Raw genomic sequence first — 22,679 nt, forward strand, 5'->3', positions numbered from 1 at the left:
AATTTTCACTTAAAAATAAAATCAAAATGGAGTCTCTTTTAGAAAAGGTGCCTATAAAACCAATCTGAAAAGAGCTTGAGAAATGATGGTGGGGTTAGACCCAGATTCAACCTACAATCTAGGTTAAACCTCACCCAGTTCTGAACGGTATGTACCATCCTTAGTTTCAGCCTGACATGACAAAATCTAAGGCAAATATCAGTTTCAAAGCAGAAATTGGGAGTATGTCTACCTCCTGGAGTCTGCATGGGTATAACTGTTCCCATACAGCTCTGTAGTGTAGATGTAGCCTATAGCATTAGTTGTTATAGGAATACAACTTCCCTGAATGACACTGCCTATTTTGATAGATTCCTATCTTCTGTCAACACAGCTGTGCCTACAGTAAAACCCCAAGTTAGGCTGGGGCTGTGTTCCTGCACCTCTGCCCCCATAACTCGAAAAGTCAGAGGGGGAGCTGGGAACCAGGCTGCTGCTTGGTTCCCAGCTCCCTAGGGCTTGCAGGACCCGGGAAACTGACCACCCCACCAGGACCGGTCAATTTTCTGGCTGCTTTTCCCTGCCTTCCCCCAGCCTCATGACTGACAACAGCACTGTGGGGGAAAGGCAGGGAGAAGGGGCCCTTAGCCTGCTTAGCTGCCCAGCAGCTTAGCCTGTGGGCAGCTAGGCAGGCTGACAGCCACAGAGTAGCTTCAAGTTTTACTTAACTTGTGTTAAAGTGACTTACACAGAACCTGAGCCTTCGTATTTCGGGGGTTTACTGTACACTGGGGTTTTAGTCTGTCCAGTGTAGTTTTTCAGACACCTAGCCCAAGTAGCTACTTCAAGGCACGTTACAGGCCAGACGGGTGTGACATTTTTCTTGACAGTCATGCTTAGGTCTGATTTGTGAATGGATGTTTCCTCTGGCAGTGTCACAACCTCCTGGGGCTGTTGTCATGGCAATGGCACCACGGGACTGCGCAACCCTTTGGTTTTGCAGCCCTCCCCACAAAGGGGCTCTGCCCTGTCACAGTGCTACACGGGATTTAGTGGGCACACGCTGCTGTCTTGCCCGCTTGGCTTGGTAGGGAAGGAACCGAGACGCTACCCTCTTGTGTTCGGCTCCAGGCTGACAGAGCCTCCCCGCCCCCAACCTCCGCCTGCAGGCACCGCCGGCTTGCGGAGCCTCGCTGAATTTGCTGGGAGTTGGGAAGCAGCGGTGTGACACTGCCGTCAACTCCCGGCGCGTTGCACCGACCGTTCGAGCTACAGACAGCTCCACACGGCTCCACCGCACCAGCGTGTGCCAAGGCCGTTGATTGACGAACACGATAGCCACTCACGCCTAAGGCCGTGGCTCAAAGACCAAGTGGACGGGATCAGCCCGGGCCAATCAGGAACGACACTCACGTAGAGGGCGGGGCCACGCTTGAGTGGCAGCTCAAGAGATAAACAAGTTCCAGCATCAGATTCTTTCCCCTCCCCCTCCGGCAAAGGGCTGAGGCGCAGGTTTGGAGTCCGGTCTCGCTGCGAAGCCCCTTCCCAGCTCTCGTGTAGTGGCGGCTCCCGCCTCGGCCGGGCAAAGTGAAGAGTCAGCAACTTCCCAGCGCCCGCGGAAACATTCAGCAGCCTGGGTAGCGTAGAGCGCAGGCGCCGGCAGGGACTGAGGGGTGCAGGGCATGCTGGGAAATGTAGTTCACACGACCGTAGAACCTTTGGCTCTGCGGCGCCAAACGCACTACCAATCCCAGAATGCCCCGCGTCACGCTTCGAGCCACCCCAGTTGAAGTGGGTGGCGGCGGAGCGGACCAAAAAAAAACCCCACACCAACCCCCCCCAACCCACCCCGGGAAATGGTGCAGGGACGGGGCTCTCGGCGGTGGGGGCGCTGATCCCGCCGCGCCCCCTCCCCCATGGGTGAGCGACATGGACTACGAGTTCAAATCCAAGCTGGCGGCCGAGCGCGAGCGGGTGGAGGATCTGTTCGAGTACGAAGGCTGCAAAGTGGGGAGAGGCACCTACGGGCACGTCTTCAAGGCGCGGCGCAAGGACGGGTAAGAGGGACGCGGCGGGGGCTCCTGGCTCGCCCCCCTCCGCCGCGAGTGTCCCGGCTCTCTGGGGGGACGGCGGCGGTGATGAGAGTCCCTTTATGCGCCTCACGCCGGCGACCCTGGTGCCTGGCCGCAGGGTCCGGGCACCCTCTCGTCCCTGCAGCCTCGGGTGGCTGGTTGTCTGTGGCCCCCGAGGGAGGCAGTGACAGTGGGGCTGGGCGGTGCTCGGTGCCGCGCCCCCTGCCAGTGGGAATGCCCAGAACTCCTCACTCCCGGGAGGGGGTGGAGCGTGGCTGTGTGTGGGGTGGGGTTGGGGGGGGGCAGGTGTGGGTAAGCCTGGATGCGAACGGAGAGCTGAAGATGGTGACTCCCTGCGCGGGGGTGTAGTCGAAGCGGAGCGTGAAGGTGGGGGTTGGCCGTGGGAGGAGGAGAGCTAGGGTATGGAGTTGGAGGGGGTTAGGGGGAGGAAAGGAGATAGCACAGCCCTGGGGTTAAGTTGGGTATCATAGAGACTGGGGGTGAGCCCTTGTGGTGTGGGTGGGAGAAAGTCTGGGGGCTGGGATAGGGGCTTCAGGATGGACTGCACTAACCTTGGTGGTAACGTGCATGTGTGTCGGTCTGTCTGTACTTTCTCCCTGTCAAAGATGGGTACTAGCAATTTACCCACAACCCATGTTCCACCCAGTAACTTTACTGTTCCACATGAACTCCATGAGGCATTGAGAGGCCAAGGAATAAATCACCTAAAGAAACCTAATTCTTGAAAAAGTTTTGTAAATGCTGCTATTCAAATGTAGAAAACTGGATTTTCTACATAAAGAGTTCTACAAAATATAACTTTGGCTGGTGGTGATGGGGCAATGCATGTGCAACTCCACTGACTGGTACATCCAGGCTTAATATAGCTCATAAATGTATTGAGTAAGCACCTATGTACAATGTCCAAAGCAGGCCTTGAGAGTTTTAGCAAAATAGACAAAACTAAGCAACAATCCACTTCTGGGTGTCGGGGGAATCAAATTCAAGCGTGTTCTGGGTATATTAATGCTAGCTTAGTGCGTTCTGTTTGAGGACAAGTGGAGATCTTAATCAAGTGCTACTTCAAATATCTTATGATGTTTTTGAATAAATGTGTTCTTTCCAAGCCCCAGAAATGTTAATGGTATGAAATTTGTTAGCTGTTCAGTAATGTAGTGGTGCCTAGTGTCCCATATTTATTTTGTGATACATTTAATAGAACATTCTCATAGAAACTTGGTAAGACAGTGCTAAAAAAAAAAACCTTGTTGTCCTAGTGAGGTAATTCAGTATGCCTACTAAATGTGTGACATTTTTAAGTACAGGCTAAACCTCTCTCGTCTGGCAACATCTGTGATCCAGCATGACTTTTGTTATGTGGGTGACCACTTACGGTGGGTGTGGTCAAGTTTCTTGTGATCCCCTAAAGTTTGTTTACGGCCACCAGTCCTGGCTCTCTGTCTTCTGTGCTGTTGTTTAGCTGTAATTTACACTTAGAGGTCTTCTAATAGCCTAGTAAGCGGTGGAAGTCTTGATGGTGCAGCTAGACAATATTGACCTCGCATGGTCCAGCAAATTCTCTTGTTCAGCACCAGTCAAGTCCTGAGGGTGCTAGACTAGAGAGGTTCAACCGGTATGGGTATTGTGTGCTGTCAGTGAAGCACTGGCACTTCCAGAGTTGATCAAAATTGTTTTTAAAATTCAAAAGGATAACCAGCTGTGATGGGGTTCAGGGGTCCCCCTGCACTGCACCCCGTCCACTGGCAGGAGAGACTCTCACTCAGCAGGTACAACAGCAGGTTTATTAGGCAACAGATGCCCAGTTTCTCACAGAAGCAACAGCATAGCAGCCAGAGACAGTCCTTCCAACCTGTCCTGGGGAGAAGATCCCGAGGGGTGCCCCTCTGGGGTGTAGCTTCCCCCTCCTCAGGCTGGCTGCCTTCCAGCTCTCCCTTTTCCTAGCCTCTAACTGCCGCCCCCGATTCAAAACCCAGCTCAGCTCCTCCCCGCTCTTTGTTCAGGCAGAGGTGTCACCTGCCAGTTGTAGCCCCAGGGTCATCCTTAGCCACTGGGAGCTGCTGCTTGCCTCAGACATCCAGCCTGACTCACACATGCACTCCCCCCACTCCATTACATCTCTCCCCTCTTCCAGACCGCACTGAGCGGGGTCACTTAGCCAGTGACCTGGGGAAGTTCGGGGCCCTCCCTGCGTGACAGGGCATCGGCTATGGTGTTGTTGTTCCCCTTGACGTGGACCACCTCCATGTCGTAGTCCTGCAGGAGCAGACTCCACCGCAGGAGCTTGGCGTTGGCCCCTTTCATGTGATGCAGCCAGGTCAGGGGTGAGTGATCGGTGTACACGGTGAAACGCCGTCCAAACAGGTACGGCTGCAGCTTCCCCAGTGCCCACACCATGGCCAGACATTCCTTCTCTATGGCCGCGTAGTTCTGCTCCCGGGGCAACAGCTTCTTACTCAGGTACACGATGGGGTGTTTCTCCCCTTTGTCATTCACTTGCATTAGCACCGCCCCCAGCCCCACGTCTGAGGCATCGGTGAACACCAGGAAGGGCTTGTTGAAGTCTGGATTTGCCAGCACTGGGGCCCTGACCAGAGCCTCCTTCAGCGCGCAGAGGGCCTCTTGGCACTGCTCGGTCCAGACCACCTTGTCAGGCTTTCCCTTTTTACACAGCTCCGTGAGGGGTGCTGCGATGGAGCTAAAGTGGGGCACAAACCTCCGGTAGTACCCCGCCATCCCAATGAAGGCCTGGACCTGTTTCTTAGTTTGGGGTGTTGGCCAATCTCTGACAGCCTCCACTTTAGCTGGCTCTGGCTTTAAGCAGCCGCTGCCCACCTTGTGGCCCAGGTAGGTCACCTCAGCCATTCCCACCTTGCACTTCCCTGCCTTGATAGTCAGACCGGCCTTCTGGAGTCGGTCCAGCACCTGCTTGACTTGGGACACATGGTCCTCCCACGTCTGGCTGAAGATGCAAATGTCGTCCATGTAAGCCAGGGCAAAGCTCTCCATCCCTTTCAGTAGCTGGTCCACCAGACGCTGGAAGGTAGTGGGTGCCCCCTTGAGGCCAAAGGGCAGGACCAGGAACTCGTAGAGCCCCACAGGAGTGATGAAAGCCGACTTCAGCCGGGCATCTTGGTCTAATGGCACTTGCCAGTACCCCTTGGTGAGGTCTATGGTGGTGAGGTAACGGGCTCCCCCCAGCTTGTCTAAAAGGTCATCAGGCCTGGGCATGGGGTAGGCGTCCGAGACAGTGATGGCGTTAAGCTTACGATAGTCCACACAAAACCGAACAGACCCATCTTTTTTAGGGACTAACACCACGGGAGAGGCCCAGGGGCTGGACGAGGGTTGGATCACCCCCAGAGCCAGCATGTCTTCAACCTCCCGTTCTATGTCCTGAGCCGTCCTCCCTGTGGCTCTGAATGGCACACACTTGATAGGGGCGTGGGTGCCTGTCTCTATTCGGTGGACAGCCAGGTCAGTGCATCCGGGTCTGTCCGAGAACAGCTGTTGATGCGAATGCAGCACCTCCTTGATCTCCATCTGCTGGGCAGGGGTCAGCTGGTCTGAGAGGGGAATAGACTCCAGCAAGGAGCTGGCTCCAGTCCTTGTGAGTAAATCCACCAAGGGATCATCCCCCTGCCCCTCCCAGTGTCTGCACACGGCCAGCACCAAGTTCTGTCTGTCCCAGTAAGGTTTCATCATGTTCACATGATAGAGCCGGTGGCTGTGGGCCCGGTTTGACAGTTCCACCACATAATTCACGTCATTTAGCTGTTTGACAACCTTGAAGGGCCCATCCCAGGCCGCTTGCAGCTTGTTCCGCCGCACAGGTACAAGGACCATCACTTGATCCCCGGTGGCATAGGCTTGGGCCCTGGCGTTACGGTCATACCAGAACTTTTGCTTCCTTTGGGCCATGGAGAGGTTCTCCCTGGCCAGGCCCATGAGCTCGGTGAGTTTTTCCTGGAAGGTCAGTACATACTGTACCACTGACTCCCCTTCAGGAGAGGCCGTCCCCTCCCACTCTTCTCTGAGCAAGTCCAAGGGTCCCCGTACCCTCCTTCCGTACAGCAGCTCAAACGGGGAGAACCCCGTGGATTCCTGGGGCACCTCCCTGTATGCAAACAGCAGGTGGGGTAAGTACTTGTCCCAGTCATGGGGGTATTGATTCATGAAGGTTCTCAGCATCTGCTTCAGAGTCCCATTGAACCTCTCCACCAGCCCATTGGTCTGCGGGTGGTAGGCTGTGGCCCAGGTGTGCCGGACCCCACACTTGTCCCACAAGCTTTGCAGTAGGGCCGACATGAAGTTGGACCCCTGATCTGTGAGGACCTCCTTGGGGAACCCCACTCTGCTGAAAATGGACAGCAGTGCATCTGCCACGGTGTCAGCGTCGATAGAGGTCAAGGCCACTGCTTCTGGGTATCGCGTGGCAAAATCTACCACTACCAAAATATATTTCTTCCCCGAACGCGTTGCCTTGCTGAAGGGGCCCACTATGTCTATAGCCACTTTCTGGAAAGGCTCCTCTATGATGGGCAGTGGCCTCAAGGCAGCTTTCCCCTTGTCCCGGCTCTTCCCCACCCTCTGGCAGGGATCGCAGGACAGGCAATACAGACGGACAGCTGCAAAGATCCCTGGCCAGAAAAAGTTCTGTAGCAACCTTCTCCTGGTGCGGTGGATCCCCTGGTGTCCTGCGAGCGGGACATCATGGGCTAGGTACAGCAGCCTGCGCCGGTACTTTTGGGGAACCACCAGTTGCCTCTGGACCTTCCATGGCTCCGCTTTGCGTCTGGGAGCCCATTCCCGGTACAGGAATCCCTTTTCCCACAGGAATCTCTCCTTGCAGCCCTCCCCCAGCTGTGGAGCTGGGCTGAGACTGGCCGGTTCCCTCAGCTTCTGCAAGGAGGGGTCTCTCTGCTGCTCTGCCTGGAATTCTTCCGCTCGGGCAGGAGCAGATGCTACTTCCCCATCCCTGCCTGGCTCCAGCACCCCTGGCCTGTGAGGTCTGGTTTCTGGGGGGCCCCCTTTCTCTCAGGGTTGGCCCCTGTGGCTCCTGTGACTTTGGCTGGGCCTGTACCCCTGAATCTGGGGAGCGCACCCCTCGTTTTCTTTGGCTACGGGTCAGGACCAGGGCACGAGGGCGTTCACCTTGCCAGTTCTCCAGGTCAGCCCCCATCAGTACATCCGCCGGCAAATGGCTGTGCACGCCCACTTCCTTGGGGCCTTCCTTCTTCCCCCATTTCAGGTGCACCCTCGCCATGGGCACCTTGAAAGGGGTCCCATCAATTCCTGTTATCGTCAGGTGGGAATCGGGTATCATGCAGCCCGGTGCCACCACCCCGGGTCGGGCCAGCGTCACGTCAGCGCCTGTGTCCCAGAACCCCGTGACCTTTTTCCCGTCTACCTCGAGGTGTTTGAGACACTTGCTCCACAGAGGCATTGCCGCCCCCACTCTGTAAACTGGCCTCTGAGCATTTGGTCCCCCTGAGGAGCCGGTCTGTGGGGCGGACTCGGCCCAATCCGAGTGCCCATTGTCAGCACCACCCGCCTTGGCCGCCAGCCCCTCTGGCTTCTGGGACCCCACCAGTTGACTCCATGACCCCCCGGCCTGCTCAACCTGTCTGGGAGCCTGGGGCACTGGGCTGCTCTATGCCCCTTTCGCCCACAGCGATAACAGCCTGGGTCTTGTGTCCCTCGGGCCGGCTGCTCTGTCCGGGCTCTGTTTGGCTCTCTGGGGGGTGGGTGGCTGGCCCCTCTTTCCTGGGCTTGCCCAAGAGGTGGTCCCCTCTGTCGTACAGTTAGGGACTGGTCTCTCTGAGATTCTCGGTTTCTCCAGGACTCCCTCTCCCTCCGGGACTCCCTCTCTGTCCGAGACTCCCTCTCTTTGTGGGGCTCACTCTCAAACCTGGCCCGGCTGTTTGTGAAGTCATCTGCCAGTTTCCCTGCATCATGTGAGTCCCCTGGCTTCCGGTCCACGAGCCACACCCTCAGGTCAGGTGCGCACATCTCGTAGAATCGCTCCATGACCGCCAGCTCGATCAGGTCCTCTACGGACTGGACTCCCATTCCGAACACCCACTTCTGGTAGTATTGCTTCAGGCGGGCGGTTGTATCTACATGGGTTTCCTCTGGCCTCTTCTGCGCCTCCTGGAACTTCTTCTTGTACATCTCCGGAGTCAGCCCGAACTTATGCAGCAGGGCCTGTTTGAACCGTTCATAGTCCCCAGGCTGCAGCCCCACCAGCTGGCTGAGCACCGCTGCGCCCTTCTGGCCCAGCAAGGGGGTGAGGTGCCGGAGCCACTCATCTGGGGGAACCTCATGCAACTCACAGGCTCGCTCAAAGGCGGTAAGGAACTCGTCCATGTCCCCTGTGTCCCGACACTGGGCCAGCACACGCGTCTCCAAGTGACTGGCCACCCCGATCCGTCTGGCCCTCTCCCCGCTTACCGCAGCTGGGGCCTCTTGGCGTCTCGCCTCTGCCATGGTTCGCTCATGCTCTCGCTCTCGCTCTCTCTCCTCACGCTCTCGCTCTCTCTCCTTCCGTTCTCGTTCTTTCTCCTCCCGTTGTGTCTCTTGTAGCTGGCGCTCGTGCTCACGCTCTCTTTCTCATTCCTGGCGCTCATGCTCACGCTCTCTTTCCCGTTCCTGGCGCTCACGCTCTCTTTCCCGTTCCTGGTGCTCCAGTTCCTTTAATTTCACCTCGAGTTCCAGCTGTCGCAGCTCTGCGGCAGGGGACTCTGCCCGCGATGGACCACCGCTAGCTGAGCGCGACCTGGCGGGCACCGTGTCTGTCTGACGGCGTCGAGCCCCTGCTCCTGTCGGAGAATCCGAAACGCTTCCCGAGGCTGACTGGCCACTTTCTGCCGGGACAGGCTCTGCCCCCCCGGATTGGTCATTCTCTTCCAGCTGTGCAATCAGCTGGGCCTTGGTCGCCTTCCCCACGGTCAGACCCCTCTCTCTGCACAGCCCCGGTAGCTCTGCCTTCAGGAGTCAGGTATAATTCATCTCCCCGCAATCTCCCGGGGTATCCACTCACCAGCAGCAGCTGCAGGAATGGCTCTGTTCCCCCTCTGGCTCTTGTGAGACTCCTTCCTTCTCTGGTGCTCAGTCAGCCACTGCTGGGAGCTCATCCGTGGGTGCAGTGCATCCCACTCCTGACACCAGTGTGATGGGGTTCAGGGGTCCCCCTGCACTGCACCCCGTCCACTGGCAGGAGAGACTCTCACTCAGCAGGTACAACAGCAGGTTTATTAGGCAATAGATGCCCAGTTTCTCACAGAAGCAACAGCATAGCAGCCAGAGACAGTCCTTCCAACCTGTCCTGGGGAGAAGACCCCGAGGGGTGCCCCTCTGGGGTGTAGCTTCCCCCTCCTCAGGCTGGCTGCCTTCCAGCTCTCCCTTTTCCTAGCCTCTAACTGCCGCCCCCGATTCAAAACCCAGCTCAGCTCCTCCCCGCTCTTTGTTCAGGCAGAGGTGTCACCTGCCAGTTGTAGCCCCAGGGTCATCCTTAGCCACTGGGAGCTGCTGCTTGCCTCAGACATCCAGCCTGACTCACACATGCACTCCCCCCACTCCATTACACCAGCTGTGGGTTTTTTTTTCTTACTTTTGTTGTCTCTACTGTATAGAACTGCTATAATTTTGATGAGGTTGTAAGTTGTTAGATGTATATGACTTCACACTAGCAGATAGCCAGGCCCAGAATTAAATGTACTGTTCTTCTTCTTATGATGGTGCACAGGTATGGGATGGTAGTGCCCAGGTAGCTATTACTAGCCCTTGATTGTCTCATTTCATTGTATGGCATTATATGGCAATTCTGTGAGTAATGAGGTTTTAAAAACTCAAATGTTGATCTACTCTTCAGAGAGCATGCACACTTATTGAAGAGTATAATAATTTTAAATACCTCACAAATCAATCAGATGGATGGGAACATAGGATAGTTCTTGTTGAATAGCTTCCTCTACCTCCCTTTTTTTAAATAGAACTATTATGTACTCTTTATGGATGTGTGCATGAGGAAGAGAATCTGTGGTGCGTGGAATGGTGAATTTGTAGAGCAGTTCTGTACATAGTCAGTTTTTAAAGACACTTGTGAATTCTTACCTTCCCACAGAAAACTAAATCTTTAGACTTGCATCATTATAGTGGAGTTTTGCAAAAGTGAATACAAAGGGGTTACCATTTAAACTGCATTGTTGCTATACAAAGGACTGACTGTAAACGCAGTGGTTAGAGTTCTGCCCATTGGCCTTGTAAACCCAGGGTTGTGAGCTCAGTCCTTTAGGGAGCCTAATCTGTCAGGTCCTGCTGTGAGTGCAGTGTACTGGACTCAATGACCTCTCAAGGTCCCTTCCAGTTCTGTGATATATGTATGTACATGTAGATGGAAACTAGCCAACGGGAGCCGAAAGGGTGGAAAGCAGAGACCTGATGTCCCTGTCCCCAAAAGGGATGCACTGCAGACTATGGCTCTAGCTGCTTTGAGTGGTGGGCGGAGGCTGTGGCAGGTAGGGAGTCTGCCCAAGGGTCCTGCTGGGCTAGTGGCCAGGAGCCACTTACATTAAGCACGTCCTAGTCAAAGCCTGGATCCTGCACATCTTCAAGGGACACTTGATTTATGTCAAGCTGTGTTAGGACAGTAATTAGAATTTAATTAAACGTAAAGCTGCATAATTTTATTTAAATATTTTATAAGAAGGTTAGGCCTTACCATATTTTATATTAAATTCAGATTTAATTTTAAACAGGTTGATTTGAAAAAAGAAAAGCTTACTGTAATAAACTGAAAATCAACTTTTTTCAAAAAATCATGTTTTTTTTCCCTTTATTGTGCCATACTGCAAGTTGTAGAAGAGCAGGGATAGAACCCAGATGGCACAACTTACCCACACATACCCTGTTCAGAGACTTGTGCCTCTTCAATGGGCTGTTGTGCTTTTTGACATTTTGAATATGTACTGCCATGTACTTTACCAAAGTAAAATTTCCTATGTTGCTGCACACAGCATATTAGTTGACTTGACATTTGTGTGTGCTTATGTTAGTATGTAAACCTATATTTTTAAATCGCCCTTTACAAGTTGTCTGAAAGAGTGGTTAAAAGTCCCTTCTTCCCTTATGTCATGTGATATGACAACAAACACAAGGTTGTTTCAGCCATGTCAACTTCTAATTCCCTTTGAAAATCAGTCAGGAATAATACTAGAGGAAGAGGAAATCTCCAACTTACGAATGGCCGTGTTCCAGTTTGTGAGTCAGTTGTTCGGAACTTGGAATACATTTTCTCATAGAAACAGTGTTATAAATGGTAGTTAGGTTCCCAGGCTAACCCACAAAAGTCTGTTTGACCCATGATGTGCCTGAAATACTGTGTATTTGCAATGAACAATAGCAGAAAACAATACTGTTGCAAAACTAGTAATGAAACAACACAGGAAAACAGTACGTTGATTAAGAAATATTTTTTTTATTTAACCTTGAATGCTGGTATTTGAGGAAAGGCTGGTTTAATTAGAGAATGATGATGAGGTAAGTGGAGATTCTGAAGGGAGCTTCTTGGCATCCCCTGCCTGTCCCCTTCCCCCATAGACTCTGTGCCAGCTTCTGCAGCCAGCCCCATTGCCTGGCTTCTTCCCGCTCCCACCCAACCTGCAGACTCAGCACTGACTCCAGCAGCCCCAGCCCCTTTCCTCAGTGGCTGCTCCCCGCTACCTACTGCCCAGGTCTGACTCTTGCAGCTAGCATTATTTCTCAGCTGCACCCCCCCCCTCCAGTGACTTCAGCACCAGCTCCAGAAGCTGTCTGGCTGCCCCTGCCTCCATCTGTGGGCTCTTCATCCATTCCCTGCTCACTAGGAGGGATAAATATGGACAGGAAGACTCTGGAGAAGCAGGGGGCATCTGGAGAGAAGTGAGGCGGGGGAGTCCAGCTGGTAGAACATGAGGGCTGGCACTGAGCCCGTGGGGGTGGGGAGGGAAGGGTGGGGATGGGTACCAGAACTGGTGCAGAGTCTGGGGGTGGGGAGGCACGTGGGCAGGAGACGGGACTAAACACAGTCCTCCGGCCCATATTTACACCTGTGCCTCTTGCCTGCTCCCCTGATGCTCCAGGTGAGTATTCACATGTGCTGATGTTCATAGCACAGATGTTCATAACTCCAGGGAGTGCTTGTACTGAGATTAATATTGTAAGGAATAAGTGTTTGTCTGTGCATGGGAAATACTAAAATAATTTTCCCCCTCTGCTTATGTATGAGAAAATTAAAAGTGGATGGATGGTAAGTGGTTGAGCTGTAGAGAAGGAACTGATTTTTATTTAGTGTCCAGGAACATTAGGAACTTCACATAAACAAGTTAGACAGGATCCGTGCTCTGAAGAGCTTGCAATTTGAATTTAAATGTTCCACAAATAAAAGTCATTAGGTAGATTAAAGAATGGGGGAAAGAAAGAAAGGACACGTTAAGAGATAATGCACATTAGTTGACAAGTAACAATATCTTTGTGGTTCTCTTTTAGTAGCTTATTCTGTTCTGCTTCATCATAAATGATGATAAATTATCTTGGTCATCAGTGTGCATACCCTTAATTGTTTTCTTTTAATTCTTCAGAATTAAAACAGTGATAACTATTCTACTGCAAATAAATAATATTTCGGAAAGGTATGATTGGGGTTGTGTGCTATAATAGAATAATTTGAGTAAAATCAGCGTAATGCAAATGTTACAATTGATGAATAATATTCATTATATAGGGAAATCACAGGCAGAGTCGTGCAACGTACGGTAAAGTATTTTTAATTGCAATTTAGATTTATCATTACCATTTGAGAGGAGTGACAATGTGTGGTTTAGATTAAATTCTCTTTGAATTAGAATAAAATGTAAATCCATAGGTGTTGGATGGTATTCTTGATTCAGTCTTTGATGTGGAAGATGCTTGGTTTCAGCTTTGATATATATATTTGCTAATCTTATTTTGGGCATCTTCCACCAAAACAGTTTTGCCATGTTGGGCCAAGAATATGAGAGGTGCATAGATGAGATACCAGTTTCTGTTGGTGAAAGAGATGAGCTTTGGAGCTACACAGAGCTCTTCGTGTCTAAATAGTTTGTACCTGGTGGTTGACTTAGGTTGGGTCTACACTTACATTGAATATCGATGGCTGCTATGCAATTTTAGGTATGCAGTTGCATACCAAAAATCAATTTTGCAGCCATTGATATTTGTCCCAGTCCTCACTGCAAAATACTGACAGGAGCGATCCTCATGGTCGCATTTCTTAATCCTTGTGGCTTGCAAGGAGTTCCAGGGTCGCCAGTGACCCCAAAGTGTGCCATTTCATGCTTCAGCACCCTGAAAGATTGAACGTAAGCATTCAATCTTCTGCAGCAAGTGTAGACCCAGCCTTACTGAAGAGAGAAGAGGGGGACCGTCAAGGAATGGATAATTTACCAGCTCAAGGCACATAGATGATAGTTTGTGTTACAGAGAGGAGAAAGAAAAGAAAAAATAAGTTCATATTTGCCATGGTAGGTTTTAAATCTATGATAACTTGGTGTCAGGAAAATGTTGGAGAAGCGAGACTGAATTGGGGTGATTAGGAGCTGAATAGTCAGCATAATTTCTCCTCTATTTCCCACAGTCCTCTGCTCCCTCAGTTAACTCAAACACTGAATGGGAAAAATATTTTTTTCTTTACATGATTAGATTGTGAACTTTGCTTTCTGTTTCATTAGTATGTGTCCTCTCTTGACCTTGGTTGCTAGTATTCAAGAATTGAAACAAAACTAGCTTTTTTTTTCATATCTCAGGTTTCACCATGGATGGAACAAAATAGTAAAAAGATTTGTTTCAATAGTGATATATGTGAGGGAAAGAATGCTCAATCTGCTTCAGTGTCTACTTGAGGACAGTTACTTTTATGCAAGAATTAGCAAAAAGGGGAGAAAGCTATTGATATCTACATTTACCAGATTTCATAAATGCTGCAGCTGTGGGTCAAACTAAGTTAAACCAACCTGATTTTGTAGTGTAGGTAAGCCCTAAGCCTTTCTTATGCATTTACTTCTGGTAGCATCCCTACCTCTGGTAGAGTGTCACCAGTATTACTCTTTTCACTTAAAAGAAATTTATTTTTAGAGATTTTAGCTAATGTGCAGGATCCTAGGCCTCTGTCCCAACTCTTGTGGTTTTAAAATGTCATCCTTTTTTTTTTTTTTTGCTTGTGTCATATTAGTGTTTGAAATTTCCAGGGGCAAATGGTGAAGTTGAGTAACAGTGTTGTGAAATGCAAAGTAAATCAACTGAAAATTAAAGGTTTAGAGTCATAAGCAAAATTTAAGAATTTCTAAAAATTGGCAATTTTTTGTTCAGCGAAGGTCTACACTACAAACGTGTCAGTAGAACTTCATTTCTTGAAAGGGTATGAAAATCTACACCCAAGCAACCTTAATTCTGCTCTATAGGAGAAGACTGGGAGAAAATGTTTTGATGCTGTTTAAATATCAGTTTCTAGTCTATAGAAACTAAGTCACTCTGCAAGGGACAGGGAAAGATGGAAGGAAATAGTGACAGAAGCATCAGACATCAAAGGGCACTGAGACCATGGTTGTGGATGATGGTGATGAAATATAAGTTTAATCCATTCTGGGATAATAAGCAGTTATGATTCACTTGTCTAATTTGGGATAATTGCAACATATTCTCTAATATTTTTATCCTAAATAACAATGCATATTGTAACCTTAACTCCATTTGAATGTAGTTCTTCATCTGGGTATTTAGGAGTGACGGTAAAAGTATTTTAAATACTGTCTTTAGTCTGAATCACATTAATAATAACCAAGCATGCTACAGTTAGAATTGATCTACCTTAATATGCTCTCTCCATTTCTCCCATTCTTTTTCATGTTGCTCTGATGGGTTGTGTAGTCTGCCAGATGAAGCAAAAATTGAGTTCTGAAAGTTGATCTATAGCTCATCATCTTGAAATACAGATAAATGTCTTATAAAAGTGTATCAGCTTAAATGGTGAGGGACTGCTTAATTCCAAGTACCTTGTTCCAAACTTTAGCACTCAAAATTCTGCCCATAAAGAGCAATGCAAGTGGATTTCTTAAAATAGTACCCTTTGCTTAACTTGTACAGGCAGAGAACAAAGAATTCAGGTCAGCTTACATGTTTTGTGTGCAATAATTTGGCGTCAATGCTGAATAACTGGAATATTGCAAAGCACAACAGTGATATGATTTTATTGTTCTGTTATGCAGAATGGTAGTGTAATGGGTAAAAAATGTTGGCATTCGGAGCACTTATGCTGAATGATTAGTTCATATAAATTGCATAGTTTTAGCTAATGTTGGAGACTGAAAAAAAGACATTATCCATGAAGACTTTTGTTAACTGTACATAAGATGGACTTTAGAACAGACTGGATTATTTTTTTCCTATTCAGTTGGCTTTGCTGTGCTAGTCAGTGCAAACTGAAGATGCTGCAATCAGGTGTACATGCGTCTCTTATTAAACGAGTACTTTGTTTATGAGTACTCGTTAAAACGAGGGACACATATACTTACCTTTGCTCACTAGACGAGTAAACTCCCCCTGCCTGCTATTATGAGCCTTACCCCCCCAACCCTGCAGACCCTACCCACCCTAGCCTGAACCCCCGCTGGCCCCGTAGAGCCCACCTTCCTCGGCCTGAACCCCCCGCTGGCCCTGTACATTCAACCCACCACAACCTGAACCCTCTGCTGGCTCCACGGCCCCAACCCGCTGCAACCTTAACATTCCGCCGGCTCCACGGCCCCAACGCGCTGCAACCTGAACATCCCGCCTGCTCCACAGCCCCAACCTGCTGCAGCCTTAACCCACCCCCACCCGCCCCATGTGCCCAACCTGCAATAGCCTAAACCCGCGCCCCACGGATCCAGCTCACCGGAGCCTTAACACCAAGACCTCCCTTTGGATCCAATCTGCTGCAGCCTTAACCCACCTCCCCCGTCTGCCCTACAGACCCAACCTGCCACCAGGTTTTAACCCTCCCTACTGCCCATGGCCCCAAACTACCCGCAGCCTTTAATCCTTTCTAACCCCGCCCCAAGCCCAAAGTTCACTTACGTTTCAAAAGCAATGCCACATGCTGCCACTCCTTCGCCGAATTACGAGCCCTTGGAATAAATCAGAGACTTTTACATGTATTTTAATGGGAAGTTAGTGTCCCTCTTACAAGTTTTCGCCTACGAGCAGAAAGTTGGGAACCAATTGTGCTTATATAGTGAGGGATGAGTGTACTGTAACTGTATTGCAGAAGACCTTAGCATGATGCTTTTGTATCAAAGCCCTTATTCTTCAAGAAGAATGAAGGAAAGTTACAGCCCTTCTTGTGGCCTGACACCAGGTTCCTGTGTTGGAACCAAGCTTTAGGATCCTGTGTGCTTCATGCCTCTTGGGTTTGAATAGCATCTGAGGCCAAACTACAAGATGGACACACACTAGGGTTTACAGATTCATGCCTAGTACCCCTTCTTAGGATGCATGGCCCGGTTGACCCAAGTCACAATGCTTAAGACCACAAGGCCCTCAAGTCTCCCAAAAGTGTAAGCATGCCCTCCCAAGAACAATGACATTTTTGGTTATAGCACCGTGAGACTCAGCAATGAAGTCCCACTCTTGAATTGGTCTGATACCTTGTGGTGACCAGTGGGAGAATCCAGCAGTGGTTCAGGAGAAATGATTTTATAGTAGCAGGACACTGAACAGCAGCACTAGCTGCAGATGTGCCTACAGGGTAAATGAGAGAAATAAGGGTGTTGCCACCCGGCAAAGGTCTTGTCTATATTGGAGAATTCTGCAGGTCTGAAAGTAATTTGTTTTCCCCCACCAACCCCACTCAGTTGAAATGGAACTTTTTGACTGCCAAATAAGTGCATCACCAGACTGTCAGGGACTAAGTAATGTCCTTGTAGTTTTCGATGTTGTTCAAGGCTCAGTCATTACTTAGCCCCCAACAAATTTGGCACCAGTCATTTGCTGACACAGTTGTTTGAAATAGTCATCCAACCACTGGAGGATTGGTATTTGAAATGGAGCTACCAGTTTTGCTCTATACTGCATCATTTAGTGAGAGCCTAAAATTCCCTCTCAGCTCTTTGCGATATTCTCTCTTGTTATGTCTCTCATATTATTCTCTATCAGTCTTTACTAATGGAACTGGCTCACTCCGTAAGTGATCAAAGTAACTTGGCTTGCTGGCTTCTGGCCCATGTCTCACAAAGTATAGGTAGTCCAAATACTTCTTGACATTTATTCCTGGAACATTACTATCTGTTTCAGTTGTATACTTGACCTAGATAATACGAGCCTTATCATAGGGAGGGAGGGATTAACTGGAAATCTCAGATATTCTAATCATGACAAGATGCTGCTAGGTACTTGTCTCTCATAGGCCATGTATTTTCCCAAAGTAAAAATGCCTGTGAACAGAGAGGGTCAAACTCTCCCACTCTCTTGTAGCCTTTGTTTCTTTTAGTGTACCCTGTTTGACTTCTCTAGTTTTTAAATTAAGGAGACCTAGGCATATGTCCTTGATGTTTGTTTTATTTAAAGCACCATATTTGGACAAATACTTGGCTTGTATTTTTGACTATGCATGGTGCAATGTGTATTGCTGCCCTTACGAGATGGGGGATCCCTTGAGCTATTTTACTGTCCCAGACTAAGATGCTTGTGATGATATCTATAGAGGAGGAAAAGCTACTTGCCTTTCACTTCTGTTTCTTGTAAGATATGATCTTACAAAATTCCCTCTGCTGTCTAGATCTAGTCAGGTAGTCTTTAGAGCTCTGCGTAGTTGAATGCTTTTCTTCATCAAAAGGAACTGACAGTTGAGCGCATTGATGGGTTCTATGATTTACAGTGCATGATGGAAATGTTATCATTAAATGGAGTTGAGGGCAGGGAACTGAAGAGCGATAGGATTTCTAAACTCTTTAGTTTTGGGTGTTTCTGACTTGTCTTTCTCTAAAGGTTTAAGATCAGAATGAGACTCCTGAGAGATCCTGAAATAAGTAGAATTTCAAAGGGAATAATTATCCATTATGCAATACCTTTTGAAATTCTTTAGAGAGAAGTGGTCAAGACGTTGGCAGTAAATTGGGGTTTCCTTTCCCGAGTGCAGAGTTAGAATACTGTCCAGATTTGGCAGTTTTCCATACCCAAATACTTGTGTTCAACACATGTAAGGTTATTTTAATTTATTTTGGAAGACAGAGGTTATTGGAGTCTAGAATGAGAACTACACATGCAAGAGAAATTCTGGATAGTTCTGGTTTACTAATATTTTTATAAAACTTAGGATAACTCCTTGACCCATCAATTTCTTCAAGTAAAACTCCAGAGAACAATGTGTTCTAAAAACTGAATCCCTATTGTCTCTTGTCAAAACTTGTTTGTGTGTTCTACTTAGGGTAACAAATATATAGTTTAGCTGCTACTGAGTATTTCCCTTTGTCACAGTTTAAAGACAGCTGCATGTTTATTTACCCTTATTTGCTCCTTCAAAGCTCCCACTTAACCGTTTGTTTCCCAGCTGTCACTTCTGCATGAAGACCTACATCTCGCTGTGGCACTCTGTGCTTTGAAACAGCACCCTTGAACCTCCATATTAACCATTGTCACATAATTTTAATATGTTTTGTACAAAATAGGCTTTGTGAGATATATTAAAAGCTTAAGTCTGGTGAACACTAATAGCCTGTTGGATGTTATGTGCTTTTATTGAATGTGAAATTATAAAGTTTTGCTCTGTGTGTGTTACTGAAATATGTTGCTAGGTTCAGAACATCTGTAGCCAGCCTTTCAGATGCGACTGTGGAGTAACCAGACATTCTGATGGCCCACTAAAGGGAATCCACACTCTTCAGACCTATCCCAGGCATTGTGTACAATAAATACTTTTCAGTGATAAGATAGGCGATGAAGACTGCCTGACCTTTGTCATAGCAGAGGATGTCACCAGCAATCTCTGAAGAAACTATAAAAGAGGGGCTCACAGAGGTGCTGTGTTAGTTTGTAGCTTTGCAAATAACAAGCAGTCCTGTAGCACCTTAAAGAATAACATTTATTAGGTCATGAGCTTTCATGGGTGAAACTCTGAAGAAGAGGGTCATACCCACGAGAGCTCATGACCTCATACAGGACTGCTTGTTGTTGTAAAAGAGTGGAGGTGACATCATCACTTGGTCTTAACCCCAGCCTCTCGATTCCTGAAAACAAATCTGGAGGACAAGGACTGAATGGGGGAAGATGGTCCTCGGGTGGAGGCGAGATCCAGCCTGTATTTAGAAGATCTGTAACCTTGTAGTACAGGCCCATATGCAGGTGGGGTTATGAAGGGTGCAAGTGCACCATACTATGTCCTGTTTCTCTTCCTTCCTCCATCCCTGCTGTGCTGATGGGGCTGGGGGGACACCAAGGTATCTGGGAATCTGTAGTTCCTTGGCTAGCTCCTTGCCTATCGAACTGGCCCTGGAACAGGGAAAGGACTACATTTCTCAGCATGCCCTTGGCTGCAAGCAACAGGAAAGGGAGGTGAGTAAGGGAATATTGTTGTTCACTTACGATATTACAGCAGGGTAATTTATATAAAACCTTTATTGCTGTATACATTTTTAGTATGTTATAACAAAATCATTCCTGCTAACAGCCCAGAATAATGTTTAGAATCTTTCTGCAACAGTATTACCCTGACTCAGATGTAACTTGTGGTCTGGTGTGACTTCCAGATCCCTTTGTGTAGTACTCCTCCCTAGGCAGTAACAGAGAGGTAGCGGTGTTAGTTTGTACCCAACAAAACAAAGCAGCAGAAATGTAGCACTTTAAAGACTAACAAAATGATTTTTTTGGTGATGAGCTTTCGTGGGACAGACCCACTTCATCAGATCAATTGCATTACCAGTACAGAGTCACATCTGTAAGTACAGAGGTCCAAAAAAAAAAAAGCAAGAGTTCCTCTTTCAGTCCTATGTACTTGATTTGTCAGGTTTTTATTGCAATTTTTTTGGACCTTTGTACTTACAAATTTCACTCTGTGTTGGTAATGCAGTTGATCTGGTGACGTGGGTCTGTCCCACGAAAGCTCATCACAGAATAAATCATTTTGTTAGTCTTTAAAGTGATACATTTCTGCCATTCCCTAGGCAGTCATTTCCCATTTTGTGTGTGTGCAACTGATTGTTCCTTTGTAAATGGAACACTTTGCATGTGCCCAGCTTGACAGTGAACCACTGGTGACTCCTCTCTGGGAACACTTTTTTTAACTCAGTTATGCACCCACCTTATAATACCTTCATCTAGGTTGAGTTTCCTGTTTGTTTATGCGAAGGTCACATAAGACAGTGTCAGAAACCTTACTAAAGTGAAGATATGCCACATCATCTGCTTTCCTCCTATGCACAAGCCTCGTTACACTGTCAGAGAAAGATATTAAGTGTATCTCCTTCAACTAATGGATGGATCTGGGCAACAAGAATATGGGAGGAAGTTCCCTTTGGCTCTCTCTTAGCCATACTGACTGTGGTTAGGGAGTTTACTCTAGGTTATGGAGCTCACCTACAAAACCTACCAACTCATGGTCTGTGGTGTTCTTAAGAATTGACTCTCCAAATAAATGTGTGGGTATTGCAGATGGTTCATCTGGCCTGTTTTAGCCTCTCTGCCTCAGTGGGAGAAAAGCTCAAGTCCTCATGAACAACAGTATAGCAGTATTCTACCTAAATGGGCTGGGAGGGGTTATATCAGACCATCTCATCGGCTGTGTCTACACTAGCCCAAAACTTTGAAATGGCCATTTCGAAGTTTAGTAATGAAGCAAATAAGAATAAGGGGATTTCGCAGTTGCTGGGGTCCTTTCGAAAAGGTGCCCCAAATGGGCGAGCCTCGTGGCAGTGAGCCGTGTCAATTTCAAAGTGCCACGGCTGGCGGCATTCTAATGAGGGGCTGAATATGTATTTCAGCGCTTCATTAGTAAACTTCAAAATGGCCATTTGCATGGTCATTTCGAAGTTTTGGGCTAGTGTAGACGTAGCCATCAAGTGGCAATGGATCTTTGGGAGCTTGGTATCCACAGTGGAATAGATCTCAGGGCCTCCTACCATCCATGTGTTCATAGCAACTTTGAGGATTACCTGAATAGGTCTTTAAAGGGAGATAGTGAGTGGCCTCTTAGCTCAGATAATGTGAAATTTGTTTTTTTTTAATTCAGGGAACTTGGGGGGCAGGGGTCACTTATGCAGACATTTTGGCTATTTGCCTCAATAGAAAGTGCCAAGGTTCTTGTCCCAGAACCACTCCCAGTCAGGGATTTCTGATTTGACATTTTCATACTTTCTATGAAAGATGACAAAGTGTATGCCTTATCCTTCTGTCTTGCCCCTCCCTGTGGCGGTGGTCAAGCTCAGTTAGATCATGCTTGTATTGTCTTCATGCTGTCAACTTGGCTTTAGCGGTGTTGGTCCTCCAGGCTGAACCTCTCTACTAGGGCTCTTTGACATTACCTCCAGAATCCAAGCTGAGCTCCCAGGGCCATGGTTACTTGCTACATCCCAACCCAGTTGCTCTCCAGCTGATGACCTGGTTGCTCCATAGTTAACACCTCAAAAGTACAGTGTTCAGAGAATGTGTAGAACATTCATTTAAGTAGAAGGGAACCACCTACTAGATACACTTACCAGTTGAAGTAGAAGTGATTGTCTTTTATGGTCAGTTTTTACCACTCCTAGCCTCTCCAGTATATATTGAACCATTAGGTCTTGTATTTGGTTGTTCCACCTGATTCTTCTGTCAAAGCTCACCTGATAGCTTTCTCCAGCCATGAATTGCAGGCTGCTTAGTATTTTTGATTGTTGCATCAAGGAGAGTCTTAAAGCATTTGGGCAGGAGTTCTCTTCATATGGTGCATCCCATTTCTCTTAGCACTTCAGTGTGGTCCAGTGTATTTCAATGATTCCACCCTTTGAACTGATGGCTGCAAGCTTTGTTTCCCCCAGTCCCATCTTTCTCTGAAAGTAGGTATTCTTGGTAGATACCACCTCCAGAAGAAGGGTGACTGAGTATGAGCGTTGGTAGATAACCCTCTCAACTTTTTTTTATGTGGATGAGGTATGTGTACCTTCCCTTCAAATTCTGGACTATGGTAATATTGGAATTCTACCCCAATCAAGCTATATACTGAACGACTTTCTTAAGTCCCATTGTCGTCATGATAAGGAGAGTGTTCCATACATTAAATGTTAAAAGGATGGTGGCTTTTAACTTGGACAGGTCTAGATTGTCATCCCAGCTGTTTGTCTCAGTTGTGGGCCAGGTAGAAGGCCTTTTAGTCTCCAGGCAGAGGATTACATCCTGGATTTTCTCCTCTTTCTCTCACATGCACACAAATCTGTGCCATAACTCTGCCAAATACCCTCTCTACGGCAGTGTAGTAGTACGCTCTGAGATCTCAAGAACCTTGGCCAACTTTTTTGATTCAATTACCTATAGCAGACGTTTGTAGAGCTGCAGTTAAGTCATTAGCTCATACTTCTGTAACTTATTGCAGTA

At 48.1% G+C, this 22,679-nt stretch overlaps 1 protein-coding gene across 6 annotated transcripts in view; it reads left to right on the top strand.

Annotated features, from left to right (window-relative positions):
* The first annotated feature begins 1,789 nt into the window (after positions 1 to 1,789).
* CDK19 (cyclin dependent kinase 19) overlaps positions 1,790 to 22,679 on the top strand; it is a 192,494-nt gene continuing 171,604 nt past the window's right edge. For 4 of the 6 annotated variants that reach the window (XR_012645069.1, XR_012645070.1, XR_012645071.1 and 1 more), the window contains exon 1: positions 1,790 to 2,036. Coding sequence is in view for 2 of the 6 variants with exons in the window: in XM_074990744.1 (XP_074846845.1) it covers positions 1,896 to 2,036 (141 nt within the window). In the remaining 4 variants the exon portion in view is untranslated. Of the gene's footprint in view, positions 2,037 to 2,421; positions 2,439 to 22,679 lie in introns of those variants that run through there. The other 2 variants (XM_074990745.1, XM_074990746.1) reach the window with 2 other exon arrangements.

This window comes from Carettochelys insculpta, chromosome 3 (assembly GCF_033958435.1).
Source record: "Carettochelys insculpta isolate YL-2023 chromosome 3, ASM3395843v1, whole genome shotgun sequence".
Classification (NCBI taxonomy): Eukaryota; Metazoa; Chordata; order Testudines; family Carettochelyidae; genus Carettochelys; species Carettochelys insculpta.